The sequence below is a fragment of the Papio anubis genome, chromosome 17 (genome assembly GCF_008728515.1).
Source record: "Papio anubis isolate 15944 chromosome 17, Panubis1.0, whole genome shotgun sequence".
NCBI lineage: Eukaryota > Metazoa > Chordata > Mammalia > Primates > Cercopithecidae > Papio > Papio anubis.
In genome coordinates, this window is record NC_044992.1 from 47,906,842 (window position 1) to 47,927,870 (window position 21,029).

At 40.2% G+C, this 21,029-nt stretch overlaps 1 protein-coding gene and 1 long non-coding RNA gene across 2 annotated transcripts; one reads left to right on the forward strand and one right to left on the reverse strand.

Moving 5' to 3' along the window:
* Positions 1–1,532: 1,532 nt before the first annotated feature.
* On the reverse strand, positions 1,533–9,269 carry KRT28 (keratin 28). Its single transcript, XM_003912984.4, has 8 exons — positions 8,805–9,269; positions 8,279–8,361; positions 7,597–7,753; positions 6,485–6,646; positions 6,280–6,405; positions 3,176–3,393; positions 2,495–2,550; positions 1,533–1,906 (listed from the first exon to the last, which is right to left on the reverse strand). Exons 1-8 carry the CDS (start codon positions 9,252–9,254, stop codon positions 1,764–1,766), a joined length of 1,395 nt encoding a protein of 464 aa, XP_003913033.2. The 5' UTR covers positions 9,255–9,269; the 3' UTR covers positions 1,533–1,763.
* On the forward strand, positions 7,736–15,073 carry LOC108582671. The gene is made up of 3 exons (XR_004179282.1): positions 7,736–10,922; positions 14,131–14,190; positions 14,637–15,073. It is a non-coding gene; the product is annotated as an uncharacterized LOC108582671 (long non-coding RNA).
* The last annotated feature ends 5,956 nt before the right edge of the window (positions 15,074–21,029 follow it).

Sequence of the window (21,029 nt, forward strand, 5' to 3'; positions counted from 1 at the left end):
TGAATTGTAATCCCCACGTGTCAAGAGAGGAAAGTGATTGGATTATGGGGGTGGTTTCCCCATGGTGTTCTCCGAGATAGTGTGAATTCTCACGAGATCTGATGGTTTTATAAATGGTAGTTTTTCTTGCGCCCTCATACACTCTGTTTCCTGCCGCTATGTGAAGAAGGTCTTTGCTTCCCTTCACCTTCTGCCATGACTGTAAGTTTACTGAGGCCTCCCCAGCCATATGGAACTATGAGTCAATTAAACCTCTTTTCTTTATAAATTACCCAGTCTCAGGTAGTTTCTTTATAGCAGTGTGAGAACGGACTAATATACTTTACTTAGAACAAAACTAAATAGCAAAAAAAAAAAAAAAAAAGAAAACAACAACAACAGAAAACCCCAAATCAAAACAACAAAATCCAGGACAAGTTGAAAACATAAATGTGGATGCAAGGAAACAGCTTGATATTTTAGTGCCTTTGGGTGATACATTTTGCCTGATTGTTGAATAAGGAATCCCATGATTTCCTTTGGCACTAGGTCCTGAAAATTATGTAGCTGGCCCTGAACATTGTACATTTGGAAATTATTTCTCTGTGAATTTCTAGTATTTGCTTCATTTGATGGCTTTTGGCTGAAGATTTTGTGAATATCTCATTTTTCACCACTTCTCTAAATCCCATGTGACTGGAGGGTTATGAGACAGAATTCCTTCTCTTGCTGGAGATTTTCACTGGAATCAGGCCATATACCAGAGAAATAAAGGAGCTGCTTTCCATTTAGGCAGTTTAATACTTGTTGGGAATTCCTACCATACATTTTGATCCAGAAAGGTATAAATAGTCATAATCACAAGAATCATGATGTTCATCAGCCTCATGGGGCTTCACGTTTGAGAACAGGTGTTGGTGGGTTAAATTTGGCCTGCTATGTGTTTTTGTACAGACTGTGAGCTAGGAATGGTTTTACATTTTTAAATGGTTGAAAAAAGTTAAGAATAATATTCCATGACAGGTAAAAATATTTACAGTTCAAATTTCAGCATTAATAAATTAAGTTTTGTTGTTGGAACACAGTCATGTTCATTCATTCATTTATTGTCTATGGCTGAGGTTTGTAGTTGAAATAGAGACTGTGTGGCCTGCCATGCCTAAAATATTTACTATCTGAGTCTTCACAAAAAAAGCTTCTGACCCCTGTTCTAGGAAGTGTCACTGACACAAGCCGTATTGCTGTGGAGTTTTCTGGAGATTATCCTGTTTAGACGAGGAATGATATCCTGGGTATTGTGAAAAGAAGAGTTTGAGAGAGGCTCTTGGTAAAATACCAGGAATGCGTCATCTAGTGGTGAGACTTTTCAGTCACAGGAGAATTTCTGAATTTTTTGATTATTTGCCCACATAGACATGGTGTGATTTAAAGATTATGCCTAGTGAATGTTTAATATTCAAATGCCATGTGGCGGTATTGACTATTATTTAAAACAACAGTGAAAGGCAATTAAAATATATTCCACAAATGTTTCTCTATGAATTAGACAGAGAAAAAAATCACAAATAATTATTTATTAGTCATCAGTGAATGGAAATGAATGCACATCAACTTTTTTATTTATTGGAAACAAACACCCAACATCCTGTAAAACTAAGAAAACAGATATTTTTGCTAAGTAACTTATCTTTAAAAGTAAAAAGTGTGTATATTCTCTCTGATATTTAGAATAACACAATTGTATAGGATCCTTTCCCAAATTATTCTTTTATCTAAAATGACAGCTAGAAAGGAACCCTTTGTTCTGTCTTGCCATTGGTCATTTTAGATGTCTTTTCTTCAATGGAGTGAATCCTTGATGAAAGAACTTTACCACGCTGATCTATCTCTTCAACCACTGTCTTTACCAGTGTGGTTTTGGATAAATCTAGAAATAAAACATAAGAATACATATATTCAACCAAAAAGATTATGTGACAATTCCACTGCTAGTTCAATATAATATATTATGCATATTTTTGATTGAGGCAGTAAGTGTATGTTTATAATAATAGCTTGGGATAGTTTTAGGCACTTAATACTTCCCATTCAGAACAGTTTAGTTAAAGTTACTTAAATATTGACTACGGTTGTAGTGTGTGACTACCATTAACGTAAAAGTATTGCTCTGATAGAAATAGAACTAGAGGGCTGGTGTGGAGGCTCACGCCTGTAATCCTAGCACTTTGGGAGGCCAAGGTGGGCAGATCACTTGAGGTCAGGAGTTTGAGACCAGCCTGGCCAACATGGTGAAACTCTGTCTCTATTAAAAATATAAAAAACTAGCCGGGCATGGTGGTGGGTGCTTGTAATCCCAGCTGCTCAGGAGGCTAGGGCAGGAGAATCACTTGAACCCAGGAGGTGGAGGTTGCAGTGAGCTGAGTTCGCACCATTGCCCTCCAGCCTGGGCAATAGAACGAGACTCTGTCTCAAAAAAAAAAAAAAAAAAAAAAAAAGTAGAACTAGATTTTATTACCTTTAGATGAATTCCCAGAGCTTCCTGATCCAAAGCCCTTTGATTTGGAGCATGAACTGTAAAAGAAATATAATTTATTCTTTTATATTTCTGCTTACTATCAGTTAAGAAATATTCATTGGCTCAATGAACTCAAGTGAAATTTGTATGCCAAAAACAGGTCTTAGTTTTCTATAGAGGAAACTCTTAAGATTTTTATGAGTAGGAGTTGAAAGTAATTAAATGTTATCTAAAGAGAGAGTATAAATAAATCTTGTTTCCATCTGATTTTTTTTTTACACCCAAAAATGTAAAACTTAAGGACATACATACATATATATGGATCCAGGTGGTTTGTTCAGAGTACATTTATTTCAGGGCAGCAGTGATATTAGGTATGCACTGAAAGAAGGATAAAGCCTGCTAGTGAGAGGTGGAGAGAATCTTGAAACCCACAGTGATTAACATGGACAACAGATGGAAATGGCTACAGGAACAGTTCCAGTCATCTAAGGCAGAGGAGAACACTGTGATGTACAAGATTTGGAAGAGATGACTCTCTTTGGAAAAAGCAAGAGATGGACATGCTTTTCTGCAGTGGGAATGAAAAAGAAAGGGCTTGGAAGTATGGAAGGCTAATGGGCAGCCCATGTTTGTAGCTTAAAAGAAGTAAAAACTGGATTTTCAAATGACTTTACTTACTTTCCGTCTCCATCTATCAGGCGGCAGTAGGTCTCAATTTCTTTTTCCAAGTGGACCTTAACGTCGAGGAGCTGCTCATACTCCAGCTTCTGGCCCTCGGTCTCGGTTCTGACCTGGTGCAGCTGCTCCTCCAGGGCCCCGATCTGAGCCTGGATCTGCGCCAGCTGCGCACAGTAGTTGCTCTCGGTCTCCGTCAAGGAGCCCTCCAGGGAGTGTTTCTGAGGATATCAAAGAAGCCATGGCAAGGGATGAAAACACTCTGAGGACCAGTAGAACAGTGTTTCTCAGAAACCAGCAGGATTGCTTCCTAGGCAGTTGTGGAAGTTTGCGAGGCATGTCACAATCAAATGGGAAAGAAAGGAGGCTGGCATTTATGAAGTGAGGGCCAGGCATGATGGACGTGGGATCCCAATGTGGGATAAATGGCCCTTTTCCCACAAGACTTTTGATGTTCCACTGGACATAGGTGACATATAGGTTATATTTCTACCAACACCGACTGATATATTAAAGCACCTTTTAAGGATTGCAGAATAAAAACTCGGTATGGGAACACTTGTATTTTGAAATTATATATTTATTTCTGAGTTACCTGTTGTTTCCGTGTTACTCTGCTACTGTCCCCGCAGATCCACCCTGCCAGTGTTCCACGGCCTTTTGTGCTACTGCTTTTTTTTTTTTTTTTCTAATCCATCTTTGATTTTCTGGCCTCTATCAAAGGTCTTTTATTAAGGTACCTGAGACTGAATGAGTGCCTTAACAGATGTGAGATTTCAAGGCAAGAGCTATATCTCATAACACAATACAGGTCATTATTTCGACACTACTCTTACGAATATCATACTTCCTCTTTGCTACTTCTACAGTCTGTAATTTGTCTTGGCATCTGCTCCCTACTTTAATGAAGGTAATTTTCCTCTTTCCTTTATTATAGATAAATATGTCTGGGCAAGTATTACTTCTCTTGATATTAGTCATTATCCAAGTGTCCACCCCAACTTCCACTCTTTCATTTCCCTTTTCTTGTGTGGAGGAACTTCTGATCTTACGTGGTTGAAAATGAAAGATTTATTAAGAGAAGATGCAAGGCTCTGCCTCTTTCATTACATTTTCTAGAGTAGTCGGGCCCATGTATTTACCTAGTAAATTCATTTTATCTTAAAATACTTGCCTTTTTATTGCATTTATGGTATTATACTTTAAAAAATAATTTTGTGTATTTCTAAATCTATTACCTAGTGACTTCATTCTAGCATTGCAAAGAGGGAATTACACAATATTTGTCATCACAGGCAGACATTGGATCTAATGGGTTTAGAACCTAACACTGACTTAGAGCTACTGGCTTAGGCAAACAGGTGTGTTACATAGAGGGTGCTGGGCTCTCCAGGAGCACCTAAGTGGAAGGAGATCAGGATGGTAATGGGGAGAGTGAGGCATCAGGTAGCAAGACGCCAGTGAGGTGTGTGCTCGGCAGCTCAAAATTTTAATTTCCCTGGTAATGCGTCCTCCTAGGGTATTCCTTTTTATGATTGCTAATACACTCATAAGTCAGAGGGGACAGCATCTCTACTCACAGTCTTCCACTGTGAAGGCTGGCTTGTCAAAGAGGGAGGAGAACAGGATGAACTTGAAAGTTTGTACATCACAGGAAGCAAACGTGAACATTTATGTATTTAGACAACTCTCAACTTGCCAATGACTCGTGTTCTAGCTGTAGGAGATTGAGCTTAGAATTCATCATAAGACAACAGGGCCTCAGGGGTGTAAGTTAGGTGCCATGCTCCCATTATTCTAGAATTCAGTTGTGTCCTGTGTTAAGTGGGCTTTTTGTGTGTGGATTATCCTATGAGCCCAAATTATAGTACCACTGGCTGCACAGACTCTAACTACTTTATAACATCCTTGTTTTTATGTGAAAATGCTCACAATTCTGGTCTGGGAACTCGAAAATGTATTTCCATCAATGTAGCTCAGAAATAGAGGGAGGATTCACTCACACAGCTCCTGCACCAGGAACAGAGTCCTCGGGGATCTAGTTCAGGGAAGAAGGGAAATGGAGAAGAAACGAAGGCTCCAGGAGCCCACAGTGGCAGGGGGGTCTAGGGTACCTGCTAGCAGCAGTGATGAGGGAGAGGAGAAGAGGGCCATCCTGGTTAAGTTAGGGGCCAGTCAGTGTAAAAACAAGTCTCCCATCTAAATCCAACATAGGGAGAAAGCACACACCTTTAGAGGGCGGCTAAATCAAGAGTCTCCCAATGTTTTGAGTCATCTTTTCCTTCTTGGCTCACTGCACTCACTTGGGTAATAGCTGCTCTATTCTTTGTGTTACAGCCTGGTGTCCTCAGGGGGCACGAAACCTCTTATGACGAAGGGAGTCCTTAGGCCACGTGCATGCCGTAATTCTCAAAGTCAAGCCTTTTGAGCACTGCCAGCTCACACTCTAGAAGGGAAGCCATTTTTAATCCTGGCTGGCTTTAATCCATTTTGACTCCAAGCTGATGTTTGAAGTAAGCCAGGAGCTGGTGGTATGTGCCCAAATGGCTGAAGGCTTGGCTCCCAGGTGTGCCCTCCAGGATCTGACCTCCACTCTGGACTCTGTGGCGATGAAGAGCCTGACAGTGCCCATGTGGCATTCAGGTGTGTACCCTCTCTTCCTCTGCCTGGCGAAACCACATGTGGCTTCTAATATGGCTTCATCAGTATCAGGAGATGCTGGTGTGATACTAGCTCCCCGCCCTGTGTGGCACTAGCCCCACGCCCCTGATTATAGACCTGTGGCTAATTTTCAGGTGGAGCAATACTGCTACTGTTTGTTCTGCGGGCCTAAACTGAATTACCCTGAGAAAGGATCTATGTGAAATGTCTATTTTCATGAAATGAGCATTAAGCATCAGGCAGGAAGGAAACCCCCAGTGATGTCAAGGAGGAAGAAAAAGCTCTATTTTGAGGGTCTACTGATCTGTTTTTCCTGCTCTCCTCCACTCTCTGCTAAGTATTTGCAGGCAAAGGTGTAATAGAAAAAAGAGGGAAGGGCAGAGGGAGGTGCTTCTCGGAGGCTTTCTAGAATCACAGGATCCAGGCTGAACTTTGCCGTCACCTACCGTGGCCATCAGGGACTGCAGCTGGATCTCCAGGGTCTGCAGGGTGCGCCTCATCTCGGTGAGCTGGCTCCGGGCGGAGGTGGCTGCGCCTGCGTCGTGGGAGATCTGCTGCTGCAGCGAGGCGCTCTGCAGGACCGGGCAAAAGGGTCACACGGAGTCCCCACCCGCCCGGGAGGTGTGGGCACAGGAAGGGGGCCCACCTCACCTTCTCATTGAACCAGGCCTCCGCGTCCTTGCGGTTCTGCTCTGCAAGGGCTTCGTACTCCGCTCGCATGTTGTTCAACAAAACCGTGAGGTCTACCCCGGGGGCCGCGTTCATCTCCACGTTCACGTTGCCCCCAGCCGCGCACTGCAAAGCCTTCATCTCCTGGAGGGAAGCAAGAGCGTGGTTTTAGGGGCATTGCAGGTTCACACTCAGTCTGAGAAGTTTTCAAACGTGTTACTTTATGTCTCAAAGTTTGTGGTCAGGTGTATAATTTATGGCACACAATTTTTTAATTGACATATTCGGTCCATATTCATGCCAATCATCTATTTAATTAGTGACCTGTTGGCTGGGCGCGGTGGCTCACTCCTGTAATCCCAGCACTTTGGGAGGCTGAGGCGGGCGGATCACTTGAAGTCAAGAGTTCCAGACCAGCCTGGCTAACATGGCGAAAACCCTTCTCTACTACATATGCAAAAATTAGCCAGGCGTGATGGTGTGCGCCTGTAGTGCCAGCTACTCCAGAGGCTGAGGCAGGAGAATTGCTTGAACCTGGCAGGTGGAGGTTACAGTGAGCTGAGATTGCGCCACTGCACTCCAGCCTGGCGACGGAGTGGGACTCTGTCTCAAAACAAAAGAAAACAAACAACAAAAAAAATTAGGGACCTGTTAATTAAAATCACCACCATCACCAAAAGCAGTCATAGCACCCCAAGAGAGGTTAGTTATTCTTTTAAATGAGAAAGGGATTTAAAGACCAGAGAGTTACTCAACATATGGTTACTGACTAAATGTCAGGTTGATGGGAATAGAACAGTGGAAAAAATCCTGAAATCCTGGCCCTCATAGGCATTCATCCTAGGGATGACCGCTGTCATTTACTGAGTGATTACTATATGCCAGGCACTGTTCTGAGCATGTGACATGTATTAACTCACTGAAGCCTTTTAACATTCCCTCGTAGTAGGTAGTATTATTAGACTAATCTGTCTATATCCATTGGCAAATGTTAACAATTAACCTGAATTACTATTGCGATTTTTAACCCCCAACCCCTGCCCAGTTTAAAATGTACAGAATTGTGATTGGACTACAGGTAAAGCTTCTCCTACCTCTTCATGGTTCTTCTTGAGATATGTCATCTCCTCACTCAGAGACTCATATTGCAGCTCCTGGTCAGTCCTACAGAGTGTCAGCTCGTCCAGGACTCGCCGTAATCCGTTGATGTCAGCCTCTACGTTTTGGTGAAGGGTGAGCTCATTTTCATACCTTGGGGGGGCATTTAAGTGAATTTCAGTGCCAGTAAGACTACCTCAAGAAACAGAAATATTCAATCCCAATTGCTTTAAACTGAAAATTAGAAATTGAATTAGGACTCTAAGTAGTATAAAAATATATGAAGAAAGCCCTCCTCCATTACCCCCACCCAATTCTGTACTGGATAATTGGCTGTTATTTCATCACACAAATTCCAATAGCATAACCTAGTTAAATAAAAATACACCATTTTGCAATTTTATTTTAGTTAATGTTTTTCCTTAGTTGACTAATGATTTACTGAGCATCGACTTTGTGCTTGGCAGTATTCTAGGCAGGCAGAGAAATATATTGATATTTTGTCCCAGGAATATAATAACTATGTATAAGTTGATTGTAACATTATAATACAAATCCTTTGCTTCCTTTTATCTTTTAGTTGATAGTTCATTCTACTTGGGATGAAATTGAAATTTTATTTAACGAATTAAATAAATAGAAACTTTTTTCTAGAGCAGGATTTTTTCTGTCACTTACTTTAGCCTGAAATCGTCAGCAGCCAGTCTGGCATTATCAATCTGCAGAATGACATTAGCATTAGTGGTAGTGGAGGAGATAATCTAGAATAAACCAAAACAGAGAACACAACAAGTAAGTGTGCTTTTATGTAATTCATTATTTCAGGAAATGAAAAAGGTACTCAAGGTTTTGCATAAAAATCTCACCTCCTTATGTAATAATCAAAATGTTTCAAATGTAACATTTAAAAATTAAAGACATGGTTTTATTTATTCTCATGTATTCGCCTAACTTTAGAACTACAATACTTTTTTATTCATATGTCTATGAATGTACTTCAACATAAACAATGGAACTAATAGCATTTTAACTACATTAAAACTCATGAATCAAAGGGCCCATTTTTGAATAATAGGAAGAATTGTTTAAATAAATAAATACAAGTTACAGATAACAGTCACAAAACATTTCTTATTGTATGTCTTTTGCTAGGTATTTCTTAGTTTTAAATACTTGGGATAGTTCCAAATCTGTGATTTCTCACCTTATTCTTAAGATCCTCAATTGTTAGGTGATATCTGCTATAGTCATGATCAAGTCCACGGCAAGATCCGGGTCCGTATTTTTCATACCAACCCTTGATTTTTCTCTCTAATTCAGCATTTGCCTCCTCCAGAGCTCGCACGTTATCCAGGTAGGATGCCAAGCGGTCATTAAGATTTTGCATGGTCACCTTCTCGTTTCCAGAGAGGAGTCCCCCTTCGCTTCCAGCAAAGCCAATACAAGCAGCATTTCCAAGGGCACCACCAGCATGGCTCCCACCAGGAACGCTGCCCAAGCCCCCTCCCAAGGCACAGGAAAATTCGCTTCCAGCAACAGAGCTGCCACATGCACTGCTGCCCGCAAAGCCTGCACCTCCATTGGGTGGTCTGACAGATCCAGCTCCAGACCTTAAGCAAACATGTCTGGATCCATTAGAAAATCGGAGAGACATGGTGTTTTGAGAAATGTTCACCTTGTCTGTGTGAAACTGTAATGTCCCAGGAGAACAAAATATCATGCACTGATTATTTCTTTGGGCTTTTATATACAATTATTGGGGCGTTCCTATTTGAGTTATATATGCCAAAAGAAAAATGGCATACTTAGATTAGCATAAAATTATGTATAATTGAGTGATTTTAAAAATAATTAATGTCTAACATCCCTAGGTGTTGCTTTGGGCTATTTGTTATCTTAAATATAATAGGGTTTGTTCTATATTAAGTTTATTAATTTAACTTCTAATTTTGAGTGAGTAATCCTTTACTTTCATCTAGACCCTAGGCATGTACTATCATTATCTGGCGCCAGGTATTATCAAAGTTTTTATAAAGTTAAGTAAGATTATGATAGAGTTCTGTGAGGTACAGTAGGGTCTCAATTACCACTGAGGGGTATAAAGGACTGCTAACTACAGAAACAAATATTTTATCCCACCAGAAAAAATGTGTTATTTAGAAAACAGAGACTAGCAACATCTCTGTTCCTACCATAATTGTAACATCTGTTTATTATCTTGGACAATGACACAAATATTGACCTGTTATTTTGTTTAAAATAGCATGGTTATGATGTCTGGTGCTCTATGCTAAGTGCTAAAATGAAAGACATAGTGTTAACTAAATGCAGAAATGAAAAATGCACGATTACCATCTTTAAGAAATCTATTGCCAGGTTCAGACAGGGGCTGGCTCATGGTTAGTCTTCTGTGTTGGTCTAAAGAGTTTGTAATGAATCCTAAGTAAAAAGCAGAGGGCAACATGATCATGTTGAAATGAAACAAGGTGGACAATTGCAAGGTTGGAACAATGGTCCAGGTGAGAAGAATGAAGGCAGTGGGGATGCAGAGAAGATGGCTTTGAGAGCATATGGTAATATGATTGAATTTGGAGAGTAGGGAATAAGGCAGAATTGGGGATAACTCTTAGGTAATTAATTTTAGATTCTGGGAATTCATAATATTCACTGAGATGGGGAATAGAGGAGGAGGAAGACACTGAGTTTAGGTTTGGACCAACTGGATTTGAGGGGTTGCTAGAATGTTCCAGATGAAGGTGGCTGATAGAAAGAATGACTGTTTAGAATATGTACACTGAACTGGAAAAATACTTGACTAGCAATGAGTAAAAGAAAATTGGAGGTCCAGCTCTCATTCATAATGATGTTCAACTGCATGTTTGGAAGTAATCCTGGTGCAGGAATAGAAAGGATGATGATCAGACTGATGTGGGTTTTGGGATTTGAAGACAGGTCCAGAAGAAGGAAACAATGGCAAAGAAGTTTCTGGTGTTCTTGAGAAAACGGTTGAGGCGATTGACTCTATGATCATATAGCAAGAAGAAAGCAAAACCAGAGGGACAGATGGACTGAAGAAAAGGGCAGAGGGTGAGTCATTGGGCATCCTTATGAGGTCATGGAGCAGGCAGAGTGTGAGGGGGAGATTGATAAAGGTGAAGGATGACAGGCTAAAGTTGGATAGTGGAAACCAGAATTTAGAATTTTAAAGTAAGCACAACTCCAGGTGTCACCAAAGTCCAGTGAGTAGTCATGGGACTGGACCAACAGTCACTGGAACAAGAAGTCAGAAGTGGATTGGACCTGAAAGGCAAGAGAGTAGGAGGTCAGGAACTATCTGTCTATGACGTTAAATGGACCATCTATAAAGGCATGAACTTTCTCATGATGGCAGGAGACGAGAGGGAAGTGGGCTGTGAGCCAGTGTCAAGGTTTTTGGACAATGAGGCAGAGGGGAGTGTGTGTGGTGAGGGGCTGTTGAATGGCATTTGCCTCAAAAGAGGAGTCTTAGCATAAGAATTAAGTGGCATAAAGCTAGATGTGGCATTGGAAATCTAGAGAACACAGACTCTGCCTTGAAGTCCTTATGTTAGGTGTGTGGAAGTGGGAGCAGAAGAGGAGATGGAGGTGAAGAAGGTGGATGGAGAGGAAAAGACATGGGAGAAAATGAGAGGAAGGGGAGAGAGATGGGAATGCAGATGGAGGATGAAGGATACGTTTCTGATAGAAAAAGTTGTTAGGGCAATTCACCAGAAAGTGGTTAATGCTATTAAAAAATCATTTCAATTGAACTATTTTGCAGAGAGGTCTGCAGAAAATGTTCATGTAATTGTCAAAATATGGATAAATATGTCCATATTTATGGACATAAATTGTCAAAATATGGAGTTTCCACCTCATAAACCTGTTGAAAAACTAAATGAGATTATGCTTACTGCGGTGCCTGGCAAATGGAAAACTGTCAATGAATGGCAGCCATTATTATTACTGTTGTTGTTGTTCCTCACTGGGTGTGTGAATGTGGAGGGCTGGGATATCAGGCTGCAAGAGAAGGAGAGGTGTGCAAGGAGAGGCCTCCTTCCTCTTGAGGCCATGGCTATAGAGGGTGGGGATGAAGAGGGTTGGCAGGGCAGGAAAAAGGAGGGACAAGGGACAGGAGGCACTTGGTTGGATGTGACTGGTTTTGAGTCCACTCGGTTGGATTTGACTGGGTTCAGGGAGTGATGACAAGTATAAAATTGTTTTGCCACCAGAATAGTCAGGGGTAGTCTCCTGGAAGTGCCTTGGCCTAAGCAGTCTGGAGCCTAATTAGCTGGTGCTGAGGGCGGCTCGCGTGTGGCCTCTAAGATGCATTTTCTGGACAAAGTTGTAGGATATTTTTAGAGTTGCAAAGAGCCTTAGACATCACCTAATTCAGCCCCTTATTTGGCAGTTGAGGGCAACTGAGACCCAGAAATGTTGAACAATTTGCTCAGAGTCGTGAGGGATAGGCCAGGTGAAAACCTGGCATATGTTCAAGTTGACCTTGGTATGCTGGCACCGTGAACATATTTAGACATAAATAATTACTCTATGATGCATGCTCATACAAATACTTTATATGTTGCCATTTGTAGTCTATTTTTTAAACATTGGCAACCTCTTTAATATCTGGAGACTAGATATTACAAAATTAGGACTCATTTGTCCAGTATGTACACAATATTCACAGTATAACAAAGTTAAATAAAATGCACGTAACATATAGGGAAATATATAAGCTGAAATTTTCTAGTACACACCATCTATAGTCTTAACATGCATGAGTTGTAAAATGATTCTAATTGAATTGTTGAGATTTAAATATAACGAATTAGAATATCAAAATATATAAAGAATTGTAAATCTCTCATTTACCACTAAACTCCAAATAATAATTAGACAAGTCATTGGTGAAACGTGTCTGCATCCTTTATAAGTAAATAAAATGTTTCCAAAGGCCATTTTACAACAAGAAAAGAAACAACAATGCATTGCGTACTTGAAAATTGCTAAGAGAGTAGATTTTAAGTGTTTTCACCACAAAAAATGATACAGATATGGCGTAATGCATGTGTTAATTACTTTGAGCCATTCCACAATGTACACATTTTTTGTCTTTTTTTAAAACTTTTCTTCATCAAAAGAAAGCTGGTTTTTTTTTCTTTAAAAATGTATACATATTTTACAACATCATGCTGGGTTTTTTTGTTTTCTTTAAAAAGTACACATATTTTAAAACATCATGTTGTGCAACATAAATATATACAATTTTAATTTGTTAATTTAAAAACAAATGAAAACAACAAAAAGAAAAAATGACAAACTATTTCTTTAAAAAGTATATGCTTAAATAAGTGGATTCTCCTTTTCAGCCAGCATCTGTCATTAGGACCCCGGCCATCCCACGTTGCCAGCCACACTCACCCCATCTCCTTCCACCAGGGGGCAGGGCTCGTCTACATATGGATCTCACCGCGCAGGGGCGGAACCTCCTCTCCAGCCTGGGTCCCTGCTGTCCTCAGGTGGAAACGATTAAACCTCTGCAAACAAGCAGCTTCAGCATTTATTTTTGTGAAGTTACAGAGTGTGATTAGTACAAAGACATGATGGCCTTACATTGATATGCTGCTTTACAGCTTCCAAAGGGATTTCTTGTATATGATCTCATTTGAACCTTACAATGAAGCTGGGAATTAGAAAGAGAGAGGTTTCCTTTCCCTGTTTTAAAGATAAGGAAACAGAGGAACAGTTCAAGGATCCACAGTGTGAAACTGGATGGACAAGGCCCAGAACGCACCTTGCATCTCAGTGCGGTGGTCCTTTCAGTACATAATTATCTTAAGGTCAGGTAGAGAAATGAAAACCAAACAATGCAAAATCTGTCTTTAATGTCTTTGTCTTCTTACAAATTCTTTGCAGAATTTTGAATTAATAGCAAAATAAAATTTTGGCCACAGTTCTGCTATCAGGTGTCATTCATTCATTCACTCATTTGTTCAGTCAAGAAAAATTTAACGAGTACCTATTTTTTAAAACGTTTATTTTAGGTTCAGGGATACATGTGCAGGTTTGTTATATAGGTAAACTTGTATCACAGGGGTTTGCTGTGCAGATTATTTTGTCACCCAGGTTCTAAGCCTAGTGCCCAACACTTTTTTTTTTTTGGATCCAATGAACACCTATTATGTGCCAGGCATTGCGTTAGTGGCAGGTCGTACCAAGGGGAAGAAAATAGATGCCTTCTCAACTCTCATGGAACTTATTGTTCATTGGGGAGTTGAGCTTTAAGCAGATAAGCGTAAAATTATAAATCGTGTTAAAAATTAAGGAAGGAAGGAACAGGAAGCTATTAGGTGAGGACCTAGTTTAGATTAAGGCAATTCTTTTGAAGAAATGACATTAAGCTGGTACTGGAAAGATGAGAAAGAGATTGCTAGGCAAGGGAGTAGGGGGTGGGCGAAGAGGCATTTTGGGAGGGGAAGAAACTACAAATAATTTTTTTTTTCTTTTAGCTTGAGAAGGGAAGAGTATGGTGCCGTCAAGGAACTGGAAGAAAACCAGTATTGCTGGTGGTGAGTGTGCAGGGAGACAGGACTGCAGAGGGCGGCCCATGAAGAGATTTATTGGACCAGGCTAGGGATTTTGAATTTGAACCCAAGCATAAAGGGAAGCCATTGAGAAGTTTAAGTAGAGGAGTGATGGAGAATGGATGGGAGGGGAGTGAGAGTGTGTGTGGGGAAACCATTACAAAGCCAGTTGCAGTAATTCAGATGAGCCAGGGTAGTTAAGATAGAAGTGGATGGAATTGGGATAATTTTGGAGAATGTCTTTATTGCACCTGGTACTAAATAGCTGTGGTAAGGATAGGGAGGACAGAAAGAGAGAAGAATTAAAGATGATTCTTGAGACAGGCAAAATAATGCCCCTACCAAAGATGTCCACGTCCTAACCCCCCAGAACCAGTGAATACATTACCTTCCATGGCAAAAGAAACGTTACAGATGTGATTAAATTACAGATGTTAAGATGGGAAGATTATCCTGGATTATCTGGGTGGACCCAATATAATCATAAGGGTCCTTAGAAGGAGTAAGGAGTGTCAGAATCAGAAAAGGCAATGGGACAATGGAAGCAGAGACAGAGATTGGAAGATGATACGCTGCTGGCTTTGAAGATGAAGGATGGGGCCATGAGACAAGACATACATGTGGCTTCTAGAAGCTAGAAAAGGCAAAGAAATGGATTGTTTCCAAATGGTGAGTGATGGTGCTAGCATTTGCAGCTGTGGTTTTTTCACTGTGTTGTGCTGTCTTCTGGGATTATATCATCAACCATCAATACCCTACTACTGAAGGTGATCAGAAATAAAGATTCTGGGCTGGGTCCTATGGCTCATGCCTGTAATCCCAGCACTTTGGGAGGCTGAGGTGAGTGGATCACTTGAGGTCAGGAGTTTGAGACTAGCCTGGCCAGCATGGGAAAACCCCGTCTTTACCAAAACTACAAAAATTAGTTGGGGGTGGTCACGTGTACCTGTGATCCCAGCTACTGGAGAGGCTGAGGCTGAACCCGGGAGTTGGAGGTTGTAGTGTGCCAAGACCATGCCACTACACTCCAGCCTGGGCGATAGAGTGAGTCTATCATCTCAAAAAACAAACAACAAAAAATTAGCGAGGCATGGTGGCATGCATCTGTGGTGTCATTTGGGAGATGAGACAGGAGGATTTCTTGAGCACAGAAGGTAGAGGCTTCAGTGAGCCGTGGCAACAGAGTGAGACTTTATCTCAAAAACAAACAGCAACAACAACAAACAAATAAAGATTCTGTAGAGATATTTTATGGATCATAGTTTTGAAGTTGGGTACCTCAGTGTAGCATTTGTAACTATGCCCTCAGTTGTTCTATAGTGCTCTTCCCAACCGTTAAAAATATTTAATTTCTACTATCCACCAAGGCTCAGTTCAAGAGCCACATCTTCTAGCAAACCTTCTCTGACATTGCTTTCTGATTTGGATGCCATGGTGCCTTTTCCATGGTCCTTAGCCCCCGACATGTACATTTACTATGGCATGTATCACAGGGAATGGCTATGTCTTAACTTATTATCTCCATGGCCTAGCACATTGTCTGCCTCAATGATGCTTGTTGAATGAATGAATGAATCAATGTATTTCACCCACTGAATTAAAGTCTCAGGAACTCCAAATCCCCACCTTCTTCCTGGCAAGGTCCTGGGGATGATTGTTCTGAAAAGGGCTGGTGCACCAAGCCCTTGATGTAGTTCAGCTGCTTCATCCGTTGTTGGACACAGTTGTTTCTACTACATCATTCCTCTGCTCTGTTCATGGTGGAGAGGGTTTTCTTTGCCCCAGCGTTTGCAGTTTTTATGAAGCTCCCATAGGTTACTGTTTATTTCAGTCCTTCTCTTGGTCCCTTAGAAAGAGGGGAACAAATAGCCCCAGTGAGTGAATTGGAAGGCATTTGAGTGACACTACCCAGATTTGCACTTAGAAGTGTCCTCACTGGTTATGATCCAGTGTCTCAAGCCCCTAAATTACCTGCTGTGGGGGAAGTTGCTATTATTGGGGGCAGTCTTTAACCAAGTTTAGGTATTTACCATGAAGGAAGTCATGAAGATGGAGAGCTAGAAAAGTTCTTAGCATTTGGGAGAGCCTGGATGGCATGAATTATTTTTTCCATGTTTTTAAACCCCAGCATCCCTGGATTTGCCTTGGGAGGTCTTGTAGTCCATGTACTCACTTGTAGGTGACTCACTGATTTTGTCACTGGCTTAACCAATATTTATTGAGCCTCAACTTGTGTGTTGAGAATTGTGCTAGGTGTGGGGTTACAGCTACCTATGAGTAGGGCAGACAGACCTAACCTCGCTGAGATTAAAATCTAGTTTACAAAAGGACTACCCAAGGTGTTTCCAGGGACATGCTGACAAGATTTTTTCCTGCGCTGTGTCTCCCAGGCTGGAGTACAGTGGCACGATCTCGGCTCAATGCAACCTCCACCTCCCAGGTTCAAGGGATTCTCATGCCTCATCCTCCTGAGTAGTTGGGATTACAGGTACCTGCCACTATGCCTAGCTAATTTTTGTATTTTTTAGTAGAGATGGGGTTTCACTATGTTGCCCAGGCTGGTCTTGAACTCCTGGCCTCATGTGATCTGCCCACCTTGGCCTCCCAAAGTGCTGGGATTACAGACGTGAACCACTGCATCTGGCCTCTCTGGAGACTCTTGATACACCAACACTGAAGCCTAGTCCTCAATCTCTGTGCAAGGGGTACTGCTGCTGAGGGCATATTTTGGAAGTGTGTGTGTGTATGTGTCTGTGTGTGTCTATGTGTGAATGTGTGCACATGTGGTCATCATAATGATAGGGGTTGTTGCTGGCATTTGGGGTCGGGGAGGGATGCCAGACATACTGAAATGCATGATACAGTGCTGGACATCAAGGAATTGTCCTGTGCTCCACATGACTTTTGAACCATGAGCTATTCATGAAAGTGAAAAACCTGTTTATAATTACCTGAATCTGGAAACAAATTCTAATTTATGTAAAAACAAAAAGTTTTTTTTTTTTGCAAAGTTGTAACTGAATTTTTCAGGAACGTTATTGCTTTATAAATCAAGGAAGATTGTACTTGAGCTTATTTTGCCCAGAATTTGGTCAAGAGTTGTTTAAAAAATCCTGTCACCAACAACATTGCTACTCATTGTATTTAAGTCAGTGATGTGCCCATGTTTTATCAGTCTCTTCATTTGTACCTTTTTGCATTCACATTGATTTTGCATATAGATGCAATCATTTGACTACTTCATTACATCTTCTGGTACAATCATACTCGAACATTTCCATATTGAAATGCAAATAATTTTATTACAAGTAACTTTCCTTCCATTTTTCTTTTATATCTATCGTTAACCTTTCTACACATGATAGATTATAATCATAGATCATATAACCTTCCCATGCACAGTTTATTTTTCTTTTCTTTTCTTTTCTTCTTTTTGAGATGAGTCTTGCTCTTGTCGCCCAGGCTGGAGTGCAGTGGTGGGCTCTTGGCTCACTGAAACCTCCAACTCCCAGGTTCAAGCAATTCTCCTGCCTCAGCCTCCTGAGTAGCTGGGATTACAGACGTGTGCCACCACATCTGGCTAATTTTTGTATTTTTAGTGGCAACGGGGTTTCACCATGTTGGCCAGGCTGGTCTTGAACTCGTGACCTCGTGATCCACCCGCCTCAGCTTTCCAAAGTGCTAGGATTACAGGCATGAGCCACCATGCCAGGCCAGTTTCTATATTTTTTATATATATATATATGAAACACAGAAATGATAAGTATGTGTTTTATACATGTGATATTTATGTTTATATATGTTAATATATGTTTTATACATGTGATATAGTACCCACCCCTGCTCCTCCTCCATATACTAGGATAAACTGTGTGTTGGAAGGATATATTACTTATGAATTTCATTTCTCAATAGTAAAGGGGGTGAATTAAAATATTTGCTTTAAAAAAAGAATGTAAGTCAGAACTACTGGCAAAATATAGGAAGGAGCAGGGCTGAGCACTACAGAGCACTGGTCTCCAAGTATGTACTTTTAGGAGATGCAGGCAACCCATTGGGTGGGAGGAAGAGGTTGTCAGAACTTCTATTGAAGTTTTTATATTAGAAAGTAAGAATTAAACTAAACTCTTTCATATTTAATATAAGAATGACACTGGGATTCTGATTTTATCTTTACATCAATCTCTCTTCTCAATCAGCTCAAAAGATATTCTGAGAAAAGAATGGTCACTCCACAATGTAGAGAAGTGGATAGTGACATCTTCATTTGCTTGCAATGCACTGCGACCTTGCAGTTTATGTCCCTTGTATTTCAGGATTGTATTTGCTGCTTTTGATGGAGCGAATCTCCCCTCCCCACCAAAACAGATAAGTGCAAAGAAACGGCAACTGGAAGATAACAGAATCATGAAAGCATGATTGAAGAACAAAAAAGTGGGAGAGCTGATACTTCCACTTCTGTTAAGAGTTCTTTGTCAGCCACATTATTGGGTAATATACAATACAATCATCATCATAATGGTGGTATTATATTCCACAAGAAATCAGCTGATAAAATTTGGAGTTCTCAAAAAAATTATTTAAAGTAAGGATTTGGGTCTACAATCTTTGTGCTAAGTACATGTTGTGCATTGAGCTATCTGATAATATATATATATACACACACACACACATATTTTATATAATTTTAAAATAAATATGGACATCTTGGGGGTGCATACTCAAGTGTTTTTACTGTAATAAGAAATGTCTAGTAATCACTGCTATAGAGGAAGGAGCTGTAGGCTTGAAATCAGAAATCCCAGATATAAGACCTAGCTCTGCCACCTGCTATCCATGAGACCTTGGGGAAATCATTACATATTTCTGGACCCTGCATATGTCCCAGGGTTGTTCTGAAGATGATTTCTACATAGAGGTGTAAGTATATTGAGAATTGCAAAGATCTGTGCACATACACAGTGTCACACTGTTCTTCCGTATTACTTCTTGACATACTTTGGTATGTCCTTACCACATAACACAGTATCCCGCACATGGAGATAATTATAATTCTAAATAGTATTTATGAACAATAGAGTCTTAATACTGTTTAAATGGCTTTCCATAATTAGAACAGAGTGGAAATTACATTGTGCTTATTTCATTTTTCCCCTCTTAACACAGTTTCCACAAATAAGTACTGTAAAGCATGGTATTCCTGCCGAGATGTGATATCGTAGTCTTTGTCCCCATTTTTGCAGAAGGTAATCAGCCCTACTGACAGGGCAGATGAAAAAACAGTGAAATAATAGAAAGTTTAATTTGAAAGTGTATGTAGATTACCTGTAGACATTTTGGAAGGCATAGGTTGCTAGAGATCATCTGAATTGTACAGGGAGGACTATTGCATTGTCAAGCTCCCATGGCAACCTGGGCTTACTTCTGTGTAGTGCTTTCTACCATGTCTGTGTAGTGGTACATCTATTTCTACTTCTGAGTTCTTTGAAGGCAAGGATTGTGTTTCGTTCATTATTTTGAATCCCTGTTGCCTGGCACAGAGCTTGACACTGCTGAGTGAATGATCAACCAATACATATTTTAATGCATACTGTGAACCAAGGTCTATGATAGGTGTTGGGTTGATTTATATGAATTCCAGTTATTTTTTAAAGGCAGAAAATGATACGTGGGTTTGGGGAGATGTCGGTGAAAGGGAATGGGTGATGGGCAGTAGCGAGATTGTTACTCATTCTTTTTCCAAAGAGAAAGTGGCAGATGGACTTTTGACTGGAGAAAAATCTTGACAGGGAGATCACCATGGAGTATAGAAGGGTGAGGATACACCTAAATGAGAGGAGACATTGCTGTGAGTTTCTACATTTCTTTTGGCTTGGCATCAAGTAGTGATTACATACCAACTCCTTTTATCTCTCTCCACCATAAGCAATCCAGTTGTCCAAACATTACTCATTCACATTCCCAAACCAACTACCAAAACAACATTCCAGGAGAAGCAGGAGTTTTAAAGGTTGTGCGTTATGACACCTCTATCTTTTCTTTCTAATAACAGGCTGCACAAATATAAACATGTGTGATTACAGGCAGGCTATGGTTCAACTTTAATTAATCCCTTGGTTCTATAGATTAAGAATATGATTCATAAAATTTGTTCATTAAAAAATCCATTATAAGGAAATTATTTACCTGTGCTTTTTTTTTTTTTTTTGCCATAAAGAAATTTTCATGCTCTTTAGTACTCAGAGTACAAGCTTTATTTTCTTGGAGCTGAAAATACGGCAGAAACTGACCACACTAGAAAAATAAAAAGCTAAATGTTCAATTGCTGTTTTTAATTTTCATTTTTTTTTAAGTCAGGTTTTTTGAGGTTTAATGTGCATACAGTAAACTTTGCCCTTTTTTGGTGTATAGTTCTATTAATTTTGACAAACAAATTCAGTTGTACAATGGCCACCATAAACAAGATAGAGAATATGAGAATACTTCCACCATTCCAAAAAATTCTCTTATGCCTCTTTGTGGTAAACACACTCCCTTTGCCCTCTGACAATCTCTGATCTGTTTTTAGCCCTCCAGTTTGACTTTTTCTTGAATGTGGTATCAATGAGCTATAGCATGTAGCCTTCTGAGTCTAGCGTCTTTCACTTAGCATAGTGCTTTTGAATTTCAAGATGTAATGTGGTCTGTTTCTTTTGTAGCATTTCATATATGGGTGTACCATATATTTTTCCATTCACTAGTTTATGGGCATCTGGGCTATTTTCAGATCTCATGATTATGAATAAAGCTGCTCTAAATTTTCCTCGTAGGTCTTTATGTAGATA

Coding starts and splice junctions, on each gene's coding strand:
- KRT28 (XM_003912984.4), bottom strand. CDS start 9,254: ATGTCTCTCCGATTTTCTAATGGATCCAGACATGTTTGCTTAAGGTCT. Junction 3,394..6,279: donor TGCAGTCCCTGATGGCCACG/GTAGGTGACGGC, acceptor TGATATCCTCAG/AAACACTCCCTGGAGGGCTC. Junction 2,551..3,175: donor CTGATAGATGGAGACGGAAA/GTAAGTAAAGTC, acceptor TTTCTTTTACAG/TTCATGCTCCAAATCAAAGG.